At 41.9% G+C, this 12,777-nt stretch overlaps 1 protein-coding gene across 3 annotated transcripts in view; it reads right to left on the bottom strand.

The window, feature by feature from the left end:
* unc5cb (unc-5 netrin receptor Cb) overlaps window positions 1-11,100 on the bottom strand; it is a 109,228-nt gene extending 98,128 nt beyond the window's left edge. For 2 of the 3 annotated variants that reach the window (XM_051412771.1, XM_051412772.1), the window contains exon 1: window positions 10,488-11,099. In XM_051412771.1, coding sequence (XP_051268731.1) covers window positions 10,488-10,605 — 118 coding nt within the window. In that variant the 5' untranslated portion in view covers window positions 10,606-11,099. Of the gene's footprint in view, window positions 1-10,487 lie in introns of all 3 variants that reach the window. The other variant, XM_051412770.1, reaches the window with a different exon arrangement.
* Between the last annotated feature and the right edge of the window lie 1,677 nt (window positions 11,101-12,777).

Raw genomic sequence — 12,777 nt, 5'->3', positions numbered from 1 at the left:
TGGAAAAACAGCGATAACAAAAAATGTGGTTTGTAGAAAGCTAGTCTGACTTTGCAGACCCGTAAAAACAAAAATACCATGATTTAGTAATGTGCAGCTCTCTAAATGCGAGGGGCAAGGAATGCATGCAGTAGAATTTAAACAGGCAGCTACTGAAGGAAACTCATCGGGAGGTATGATTTACCAGTGTGCCGCTCCTTCCTTTACACAGCAGAGGTTATCCTGCATTGCCTTCCCCCTCCATGTCTCTCTAATGTAACCCCCTCAGCTTTTACCTGACAGATCAGCTTACCTCACGTCAGCCTAAAAACCATGGGAACCCCTATGCATGGTGTGTCACCACTGAATTATCGGTTTCCGCTGCACATGCTCCAGCATATCTGCAGCAAGCCATTATGGTGTATCAGTTTACAGTTAGTGTGCTGACTCCAGTGCAGCTGGTGTACTGTATGGGGTCATAGTTTATAGAGATCTGGAATTAGAGAAACAAGCCTGTCATCTTACTAAGCTCGGCCATTTTTTCCAAATGGAGATCTTATTTCTCCATCCACTAGACCTAGAGCGGATCTAGAGGTAGAGCAGTTCTACAAAACCTTCCACTGAGCAATACTCCCCACCAAACTAATGGGCAACTCGGCATAATCCCAATAAACTCCCAATATTATTAATCAAAATAATATACATGCACAAATACTAATATTTTATTATGATCCCTATTAATAATGGTGGTAGTAAGACTGGCCATTAAAATGTATCAGTTGGTTTGAAAAGGTATATGCAAATGCAGAAATTTCTTCATGATCCTTCGTGTTGTGATGGAACTGGGGGCTTGCCCTAATCTGTAGGTAGCTCGCTCAGGTCTGATAGTAGCGTACGCGCCACGGTAAATGTCTGTACCAATATTTTGGTTTCCATGCCTGAACAGATTGGGGGCCTGTAAATGTTAAACAGCAAACAAGAGTTATGTTTACTGTGGTAAAATTTGAGTGAGGATGCTTATCTGTATACAAAACAAGGCAAAATCAGCCATTTGACCTGGTTTAGGAAAAAACTCTCTGCATTTCAGAGGAATCATCACAACAACATCCATTATTCACCTTCTGCCTACTGTTTGGTTAACTCCTTGAAAGGGGCAAATGCACAGCTGGAAGCTCTCCTCTGCTGCCAATCCCTTACACAACTTGGAAGATTTGCATTTATTGCAGAATACATAATTCCTAATGTATTAAAGTAAGCACTTGTTCAGTTGACGATGACATGCATGCACCGCACTACGGAAATATTATGAATGTGAGGGCAGCTATACCTGACTCTGTTCAATCCTTTTATGTTAGAACATCATGTAGGACATGCAGGGACTGATGGTTTGAGCTCATTATTAATTCTGACATTTACAGCAGTGAACTTTCAGAGCTGCGCAGACTCCTTTCTGTCATAATCAACCTCATCTCCATAGTATTCATTAACTGAAGAATGCATACAAATCAAAGACAACACAGCCACTTATTCTCCATGTGGAACCCCCTAATTTTGCAGATTCTGAACGTTAGCAGTGCTTTTTGGTTCCCTGACAGATTCCTAAAGAAGAAGAATACAGTATAATTTGCCTTCCCTGGAAAACACAAATTGTAGCAGCTACGACAGTGTACTTTACATGTTAGGAGTCATAAAGTAACCCTTCACCGTGGGGCTTCTGTCTGGGCCCCATTTAAATGAGACCCATTGAGCTTGCCCCAGTTAAACACTGTCTGCCAGTACTTAGGTCACCGGGGACTGATCATGGAGATATGGCACACACACACAGGCTCACAAACACACGTTGTACAAACACAGGAAAGTGCTGACACCCAACAGCAATCTCGAGTTGCAAACCATTACTGGACTCACAGTAACAAAGCCCAAAATGAAGAAAAGAGGTCACGCAGTAGGGTGTTTGGGTTGGTGGGAGTTTGGTGGTAGTAATAATGGTTGGGTTGGGCGGCTAACTCTGCTCTGAAACTCCTCTTTTGCTTTCAGGCCTGACTGTGGAAACATACTGTTTTCCAAGATGCTGCTGATGAATTCCACAGTGTTTGCTGAGACTTGTACAGAGTAATTACACGAAAACAGACAAAAACACCCATTCATCACGTGCCGTCAACAGTCAAGCAGGATTTCAATAGCATCGTTTTTTAAAACATCCCTGACTCTTAACACACATTTTGACTCCTCTCTGCTCTTGTCAACAGGAGTACATAGAGGGTGGATGGGTGGGGGGGGATTAATCACACAATGCATACCAATTGTGAAGCTTTAATTTAGCACCTCATTTAACTCAGTAAAAACAACAACTTTACAGGCTGGCATTCTGACACACATTTAATTCTGCCCTCTGGTAATGGTCTGCTCTGTTTAAAAGTCTGTTTGGCAGCTCTGTAGATAACAGATGGAAGAAAAATGAGGGGAATTATGAGAAAGATTGATTTCCTGGGGATGAATGGTCTGGTATTCACACAGATTTATCTGAAACAGACTTTCTCGGACTCTGTTATTATTGAATAAACACGCGCGCGTACACACTCTCTGCCACCATATGCAGACAAACAAGAACATGTGCACACATAAACACGCACATACAGCTCATACAAAAAGCTAAGAAAACAGAAGCACACTGAATTATATGAGTCAGAAGGAAAATATTGTATGAGGTGATAAGGGGCAAAATAGTGCAGATTGCTAAGGACACAACTATGAGTTTCTTTTCAAAATTACCTCACATTCCCCAAATCTAACTGAATGAATCTATGGGTGGAAGTAATTATTTCTTACAAAGTAAGCACAAATGTGGTATGATGGAATAAGCCACCTTTTCTCATGGCCTTCCCCTAATGTCTTGTAAAAATGTATTCCTTTAGAAGAACAAGAACGAGCATTGTCCTTTTAGGCGTCCCAAGCCCATCTCTAAGGAACCGTAATGTAAACCAGAGGCTGTAACTTCTCTTGTGGCATCTCAAAGCAGACACAGGAATGGGGAAAAAAAGAATGAAGGAGGGGGGCAGGCGGATAAAGTCCCTCATTTGAGACCCATAAAAAACAAGGAGGCACAAACATTTATCTGTGGCAAGGCTTTCATCGGATGCTTTAAGAGCGCAGAAATAACAGAGAGCAAGATGCTGATAAAGTGGAGACAGGAAATGGGGAGCGTGGGTCTCCTGCTCTCATGTTTCAGTCGGGACCAGTGGTCCCATACCTGCCCCCACTCCCCCCCTAACCCCCTCTATGTTCTGCTGACATACATAAACCACAACCCTCCCCAAACAGACATTAGTGCAGCGTCTGGAAACCACCACCCCTCCTCACAATGCCGAGATGTGACACATTCAACAACAAAATGAAGCAAACGTTTCAGTCTGCAGGTACATAAAATGTCTATAAGGATGTATCCACTTGAGGGTTTGACAAAATATACACCAGCTTGGCAAATTACTTATTACAGATAAATACTATTCCTATTCTTCATGAGGGCTTTTATATATTTGCTTTAGTCCCATTCCACTCGTGAGGCTGCGGCTCCGAGCACAAGACAGGGCAAAGCCAGGATTAAGGGTTTAGCTTTGTCAATCAGAGTCAGAACAGAGGGAAAGGTAGCAGCTGTATTTCCATTCTGGAGAGCGGTCTGGATTTCCATAGAGACATGAAAATTCAGGTGCTTGCCAAAGCCTCCACGCTGCATGTGTGACTCAGGTGTTATGAGTCACCATTGATATCATCTCACTCATTACCGCCTCAGTGGTACGTTGGCTGTTCTCATCAGACCTGAACATATAGCCTGGCTTTAACATCAAAGGTGCCCCCGACGGCGACAGAGCAGAGGATTGTAAGAGCACCTTGGAATAATGATATTTGTGCTCCAGACTGTTTTTTCGAACACTGTCTTTGAATGATCCCATCAGCTATTAAAGCGACAATGTCTTGGTTTAAAGGAATAGTTTGTTTTATGTGAAATTTTTACTACTTAACAACAAATTGTGGATGTTGTTAATTCATGCCTTTGTGTGCAGTTTGAAGATATGCATTGGTAGGTGAAATTAGCTTAGTTTCACTCAATTATTGGATGCCTGTGGGAACAGCTGCGGCTCTGGTTCAACGTAGGGAAACATGTTTTACTTTGTCCAATACTTTTTTTTTCACCATTGTTTTCACGATTACATACAAACATTATTCTAGATTACTATATCTGCCTAACAGCACCTCTAAAGCTCACTACTAATGTATATTATTGCTAACTTTGGACAGAGCCAGACTAACTGTTTCCAGTGTTTGTGCTAAGCTAATTGCTGCTGGCTGTAGCTTCATATTTAGTGCACAGAAGTGAAAGTGGCATCAACTTTCAAATCAAAGTCTTGGCCAGGAAGCAAAGAAGCGCATTTCCCTCACTTTTGTGGAGGAATTTAAAGGTTTATTTCCCTAACTTTGTCGAGTGCTGCTCCATGGCCCCATAGACACGCAACAACTGAGCTAAACTAGGATTATCTCACACCTGCATGCAGGGCATGTTTGGCCTACATTTTCAGCTTACATTTGGAGCTTCTCTCATCTAGCTGTGCCATGTCAGGACTGTGCTTGCTATGTAGTAGTTACCAAGATTGTTCCAAGCTCTGTGTTGGGCCAGGGAACCAAGACGGCAGGGAACACTGTTAAAGGACATTGGGGAAATAACAGCATTCCCACTGACTCTGCCTTTTACTGCTCATCAGCACTTTCAGCTTTTTATAGTGTCTGCGCGCATACATAAGAGTACCAGCATTCCTCCCTAAAATCCCCCCTAACTCGGTCTATTTTGTGCCCTAATCCTCTTTGCTAGGTAGAATAGCATGTATGGCAACAGGACAGGACATTCATTTTTCGCGTTCGTGTCCACAGATGATTATCAGCTAAATATATAACAAACATGGAGAAACACAGATACATGAAGAGATACTGACTGTTAATAATAAGGATGAGTAGATGCAAAATATCATGACTGTAAAACAAAAATACAGTGATAACTATTGAGGTGAAAGTTCCTTCCACCTACTACCTTTTAGTTAGTCAGACTCCTATTTACCTGCGTTTGTAATGACATGTCCTTGACTGATTTCCTGTTAGGAACACAAAAATGCTGAAGGACATTAGTGGTTGAGCACCAGGGGGGAGACCATGATGCCAAATTAAAGGGCAGGAGTGGAGTGTGTACTTATACTCACTCATGATGTGCTCTGTCAGCCCAGCTTCTTATAATGGCATGAGAAGGGCCACTTAACTCGTAATCACTTCTCTCTCCCCCTTTGGCTCTGTCCTCCTCTCGACCCCCCCCCCAACCTCAACCCTCGATTTTCTGACTGTCGGCTCTGATCTCTAATCATAAATGAACTGTAGATCAAGAGCAGGGACAGTGGTCCACACCCCCTTCCCCCTTGGATGGGATCCTGTAATCACAGGGCTCTTGGCTAGTAAGAGGCCAACAAGCCTTTGAATGAGAAATGACTGTACCTCTAATGCATCAGCCATCTCAACTTTGAAGAGCCATTTTCTGGCAGAGGGGATATCACAGGTGGGAAATCAGGTCACCACCACTACCATCATCATCTTTACAGTCATTATACCCTATCTCATCCAGTGGCGTAATTGAAAGAGGGACCTTTTATACAATTATTTTCATTTGCTGTCCAAAGCCTAAAAAGCTAAACTTGCCACAATAAGTCACAGTAATTTACGCCCTGTGGTGCACTTTGACTTACCCTACTCTCACAAAAACTCTACGCACACACACCTCACACACACACACACACACACACACACACACTATCTAGGTGGTGCAGTATACATTGTGTCGAGACACAGGTCAGCCATTCTGGCACAGGCCTGCCTGTCAAGTGTTGCTACTTGTGCCGAGCTCTGCTAATGGACTGCTAATAGAAGTGAATGTTGCACTGTGAAGCTCCCCTGTAGTTGAGAGTGTCACAGAGGGTGATTAATGACACACTCTCCTCTCCTCCCCTGTCCGTCCCTGTCCTCGCTCTATATCTCGCTTTCACCCTTCTCTCTCTCTCTCTTTCCCTCTCTCTCTCTCTCTCTCTCTCCACTTCTACCTCCAGCTTCCTCTCCTCTCCACTCCTCTCCACCAATCTTTGTGTGTCCCATTTGCCTCTTTTGTGTCCTTGCGATCACCCCCTTCTCACTCTTGCCATTGCACCTCTTTCCCTGTTTTTTCGTGTGCCTCTCTGGAAGGAGGGGTGATGATAGAGGCGACACAGGAATCGGAAATCATTATTACACTCCCCAACACTCAAGTTTATTTTGCAAAGCTCTAGTGTCAAATGGCTTCACAGTGCCTCGAATATGAGAGCAACAAATAAAAACGCCAAGGAAACCTCCAACAGAAAACTCATTAGAAAAAGAAGAAGGAAAAAAATCTTTTAGGTTCACGTTACTAGAAGAGGCATCTGTCCACCAGCCTGGTCAGAGAGCATAAATACACAGAGTAAACACTAAAATTGCTTGGGTGAACCACTCATATCTGGTGCAAAGGCATTGGCAGCAAGGCACCTAAACATCAGGAGGATTGTTGACACTGAAGTCATGTTCTCTGTATTGTTCCCAGGAATTTTGTTTGTTGGTTCACATTTTGTTACTATACCAAAATTAAACACTGTGGGTGATTATACTAATTATGTTTAAATTGAGTGGTTTTACACAAAATGTATTAAATCAGTCAAATATAATACTAGGATTTAAAATGTCTCCACCAGAATTATATCCTGACAGCGTGTGGAAAGCTCAGAAACTATTACAGTGGGAGACAATTGAAAAGTTACATGATGTAGTAAAAATCTGAACATTTAAATGGCTTGTTGGTTGCTGGTCAGACCTTTCTAATGTAGATGGGGGTTGCACTAAAGGGGCATTTGGACTCATGACCTCAGTATTTCTAAAATCCTCGCTACAGTGACAGTAACAGTATTCACCTGCACCAGCACAACAAAATATGCCATTCACCAGGCGACTATAGAAATGTTCCCAACCCCAGAATAGTGCCATGTATATTTTTTGCCTTTGTAACAAAAGTATAAGACATCAAGTGGAGTAAGGAAGCAAACTCAGCAGCCACTTTTCACAGTAATTATCACTCACTACCACGCTCTGTCTGTGGCTCAGCTAGCAACCAGCATGCACCTCTGACCCCTCTCAGCACTGTCAGACCATACTGTACACACTGTTTACCTTGCCCTCTTCCTTCACCTGCGTGCAGGGCAGTGTGTTACTGAATCTTAATTTCCTTCAATTACATTAAATTGCTTGACTGTAATATTGCCAGCTCATGGGCGCTGGCAAAAGGCTATCAAACACAATGTTCTCATTGTGCATACAGGCCCTGGTTATAGAATGACCGCAATGGTAGTAATGTTAGTGGGCCCCCTAGGAGCCAGTTGTCAGGCCACAGGGAAGCTTGTTAGAATAATAATGATAGAAATAACATTCACACTTTTACCTGCATTCTTAAAGTAGCGCTCAGATCAGTCTAAAAGAGTGTCGTATGCGGAAAAACAGCAACGTCTTACTGTGAGTCACTGTATTTTAGAAACCATATATAATAAAGATCCTTTCACTTTTCACTCCAAGAACAATCCTCAGAGGACACATCATCAGAAAGTGGAGAGGTGGCAGAGACAGGAACATGGAGTGAGAGTATAAGAGGCAGGTGGAGACATAAGAGCAGCATTGTGGAAAAACTTAACTAATCCAAGGAAGGCCAGCACCCTGGGTCTAACCGCCTATCACAGAGATACAGTATATAAATGTCATTGTTAAGGTATATTATACTTCAGCCGTGAAAATAAAAAAAGAAATCATCAAGAAAACACATTTCTCACATTGTACATTTAACAAAGCTTTTGAATTGTTTTTTAAATATCAAAGAGAATCTCTGAGGTGTAATCCATGAGTCAATTTGCTGAAGTTTAGAAATCCTCCTTAAACCCATGTCCACTTCTTTTCTACTACTTCCCCTTGAAGCAGATTTAATATGTGGAATTAATAAAATAAAATGTAGCATTCTCCCTAATTCACTGGTCACTCTACAGTTTTAACATTTTCTTACCCCGAAAAGGAAACATCTCTTGTGGGATTTTTTTTCTCTGCATATTATCATAAGGAAATATTCCATATATTCCCATAACAACTTGACATCCTCCATCACACTTTAAAACAACATGCACACTGATACGGACACTGCACATACTGTACAGCTCTGCCGCTGTGCTGGAAATACCAGAAGTACATCTGTTCTTGCACCAAGGGTTTCCAATCAAGCTACTGTCACAGAGCTCTCAGCTACCTCTCTGGCAGCTCCCAGCTTATATCTGTCTCAACCTGTCTCCTTTGTCAAGAGTTCAGCAGGTTAATGAGCACTCTCGTTTCCCAACGCTCACTTCTGCCTGAAGATGGGATGAGAGCAAGTCCTCTTAAAGTCAAAGTCAGGAAGTAAAAATAAACTGCAAATAGCCAGATGAAATGTACCTGAGTACAACTATTGAAAATGTGTTCCTTTCCCGCAAAACAAAATATGCAGGAATGGGATGGTGTTGCGAGGGCCGCCTTGGTAAGTGAGCCACTTTAATCACCAGTAGTTTTACACTGAAGAAGTGACTCTCCAGCGATTTGGAAATGTGTAGAGCTCATTGGTGCCCAAAAATAGCGGGTGCCCATTAATTAGTCTCAAACAATGTTCTCCTGGTGTATCGACTTCTTAATGGACAGAGAAAGACCTTGTTCGTATTCCCATCTAGTCAATGACACAGGGCTCTCTGGGGTTTTGGAATGGGTATTATGTCATCTCACCCTGCCCTTCAGAAACCGGACCTGTGCTGTTTTTCATTCCTCCTCTCCCTCTTTTGCTCATTAACTATGTAGGAGCGAGATGAAGGTCTGGAACAGCTAGATAAGGTTGCTCACAGACCCTCATCCCTGTCTAGGATATGTGCTTGGACCTCCAATTTAAGCTTGTGTTGCCCTTGCATGGGCAGCAAAGCCTGAACTTTTGGGAAAAATATGGTAAACCACTGAAAAATCTGCTACTGTATAGGTCCTTCCTTGTAGAGGTCTGTCTGCAAAGCAAAAATCAGCTAATTCCCCAATCTCATCATGTTATTCAGCCCTAGTTCATTCGGGAAAAAGCAGACAGACCACCTACCTTAATTCCAGAGGCATTCACACTTCATGGGGTCTGACACACATGCACAAACACATACTGAACATTCAGCCTCACACAGATGGGTTCCTCCTAGCTCCCTTTGTCTGACAGACAATCCCACTCAGGAGAGAGCAGATTAAGTAAATGGCTTCAGGTGTTGTGGCATTATCTCAATGCTTTCCATAACTGACAACTACTACGGTTTACAGAAAACATCTTTCAACAGAAGACTTAACTCGGAAGGAAAAAGGCTGTAGACACACTGGAGGATAAAAACATGCCCATTTAAGTAGAGTGAAAAATTAAAACTGATTACATATGAGGTGTTCTATTTAAACTGAAAATTGCCTTCCAAACTCCACCACTCCATATTTCAAACATACAGATTATTCAGTCCTAATAAATAATCATCATGAGAGGATTTCCAAAGAGTTTTTTTTATTTTGGAATGAAAGTTTCTGTGTAAATGTAAAAAAAGAAAATTGCAAAGAATTAACATCTTTGCAAATTATTGTTTAATCCTGGGAACCAAACAGCTCAGGAAAAAGCAAATGAATGCACAGTCTGCCTCTCACAATCTTTTCACAATGTGAGCGATGTCCAGATGAAACTGGGCATGAGTCTGAATTTAAATCTAATTTGGTTCATAATAATTACAGTAATGAATGGTCTTCTTGTTATATTTTACCTCCTGTGCTATGATTCAGAACTGGCTAAATCCACATTTTTTATATATATTTCATGTGCAATTCCATTTTTATTTTTGTAAATCTATTTGTGCACAACAATCTGTAAGCACCAATTTGGAAAGATGTAAAACAGCAGCCTAAATATGGGCTCGATTTCATTTTTGATGGTATCTCGGAAGCTCAGCTGGAGCACAACAGCACATCTTGGGTTTCTTTTTTTGGAGAAACAGATGTGATAGTGCGACTGTTTCTGTTTACAAGTGCCAGATGTGGTTTACACAACTTAAATAACCAAAATGCAGTCTCTTGAATGAAAGTGAGCTGTTTTTCACCCCTTTCTTGTCTTCATATTTAACTCACTGCTTAGGCCCACTGCTTTTGATTCAGACAACGAAATGTCTTGGATAGCGCAACGGCAAAAAAAAAAAAAGAGGATAAACTATATTTTCTCTATTAAGAGTGTGACTAAAGCAAGTTCAGGTGGTTCCCCCTGTCCACAACAGCCCTTCTGTAGCCTACAGGAGTTACAGAACTTTTACCGAGAGTAAAGCAAAGTTCACAGCTCAAGAATACATGTTTAACTTTACCTTGAGCCACTGCGATATCCACCAGGAGAAAAAGCAAAAGCCAGGAGACGGTCAGCATCTCAGGAGAGGATCTCGGCACTCTTATTCTTTCTCTATCAGTTTGTGCACCGTGCCCCATGATGAGGAGTCAAACTCCGCTCTGAGGCAAGTCCGAGTCTCTGAGAAATTGCACTCAAACGCGCACTATTGTCGCTCTTCGTTGTGCGCCGCAGTCGAAATTTCACCCCTCAAAACCCCGAGCGCAAAAGAAGAAATGGCTTTGCAGAAAATATATCCAGCGCTGTGGGGTTTTTTTTTTTTTTTGCAGTCATATAAAACTGTGACAGTTTATGGAACAAGAGGCGGGTGCATCGCCCTCCGTGCAGGAAGGATGTTGCATTAAAACCGGTCTCCGTTTGCTTATCCCCTGGAAGGTTCACTTGGTTTGTCGGCAGATGTGGATCGATGTCTTGATGGCAAATTCATGCTCCGATTAGTCCCACACCAAAATCAAAGTCCTCCGGTGAGTCCCCCCTCTCTGTCGCACCTTTCACGCGTGCAAGGCGGAGTGTGTGAAGCAGTGTGTGCGTGCGCCGCGCCTCGCGCTCCACTGACAGGACTGAAGGAGCCGTCTCTGCGGGCTACCTTGCTCCTTCAGCCAATCCAAGTGCTCCGGCAAGTGGCGGCGCTGTATCAAAACCTGGCCCGGACAGCGGCTAGGAATGGATGCCGTCTATCAAATACATGATTAATGGAAGCCTTGGGTTCAATGTACATGCCAGTCATTGAAGTCGGTGGTACTTAGAGCTCTAAAGTAGCCTACCAAGACTTCTGTTATGTTATTTCATTTGGTCTCTCTATACTTAATAAGCTTAGAAAATTAAACCATTTATGGTAATAATAAATAAATAATAATAATGTTGTAAGGTAGTCTACAGTAGGCTATTTATTTTGAAGACCCCCTCCAGACATGTACAATAACAATAAGGTGTGGCTGATGTATTTTTTTCAAGAACAATTTCCACATTAAAGTCCTTGAAAATGCATCTACTCCTTCCACCTAATTAAAATTTCAGAATCTATGACTATGCAAATTTTGTTCATTTCCAAAATTTCCTGCTGGACAAGAGATGTCTCTTATTTCACTGTAAAGTCAATTTTCAGTGTATATGCACTGGTGGCTTCAAGTGGCTACATCGCATTTGTATAAGTTGAATACTGGAACAGGAGGGACTGTTTTTGATGTCACAAATTATGCTTGTAGGCCCCGCCCCTTAAAAATCTGATTTTCAATGAGCACAGAGAAACTTTCCACTTTCAGCAGATAAATGTGAAAACATCCTTCTAGTGTCATACTGCACATACATCATTCTGCACAGTGAAGCTCAGACATCCAGCTGTAGGAACAAAAAGAAAAACATATTTTTGACTGAATGGGGACTTTAAACTCAGATCCTGTACTTCAGTACAGTTCTGCTGCCACAATGTAAAATCATGTACTACTTCTGCAGTAAAATGTACCCTGTGACTGAAACATTATTTAAATGACATCTACATACTGATGCATCAACACATAAGCAGCATTGCTGTTGTAGCGGGTTGATTTGTAGCACGTTTAATTAGAATTAGGTTTAGCCCAGTGGTTCTCCACCTATAGGGGTTGGGCCCCATCAAAAGGGTCAGCTATGAAAAAATGGATAATTTGACCTCTTTGGGTCACACACAGGTATTCAAAATGAAAACATTTTAGAAGTTTTGAGGGGAAATGTCCCTTTGATGGAACTGCTATGAACTCAAAACATCTGAAAATGAACAAGGCGCCCCAATTCGACACTGCTTTTTTATAAGTAGTCACAGAACAAAGCAACCAGTGACTGTAGCTGCCAAATAAATCTAGTGGCCTATTTCCTACTGAAAAGAAGAAAATGGAAATAATCAGGCACAAGTACCTCAAAATCATTCTTAAGTATGGAGTAACATTCCACCCCTGTGTATTGCAAACAGGTGCTTCCGTTTTCTGTTCTCTGTTTATTTTGAGAACATAAATCCTCATTAATTTAGAGCAGGCACTGCAACAGGAAGACATAATTTATCTGACTGGGCTCTGCACTCGCCCCTTGTTTCTGCCACTCTAATTGTTATTTAGAAGTAGTAATAGCATGTCACAAAACCTGATCAATAATGATCTCAGCCTAGTCAACAGACACAGGGACACACAGAGAGAGACACAGACACACACATTACTTTTGCTTTGCAGGGGGAAACTTATTTCAATGATTCCGATAAAAGGCGGATGAGTAATTACATATGC

This window comes from Dicentrarchus labrax, unplaced genomic scaffold (assembly GCF_905237075.1).
Source record: "Dicentrarchus labrax unplaced genomic scaffold, dlabrax2021, whole genome shotgun sequence".
NCBI classification, from domain to species: domain Eukaryota; kingdom Metazoa; phylum Chordata; class Actinopteri; family Moronidae; genus Dicentrarchus; species Dicentrarchus labrax.
This window is presented reverse-complemented; position numbering and strand designations above follow the sequence as displayed.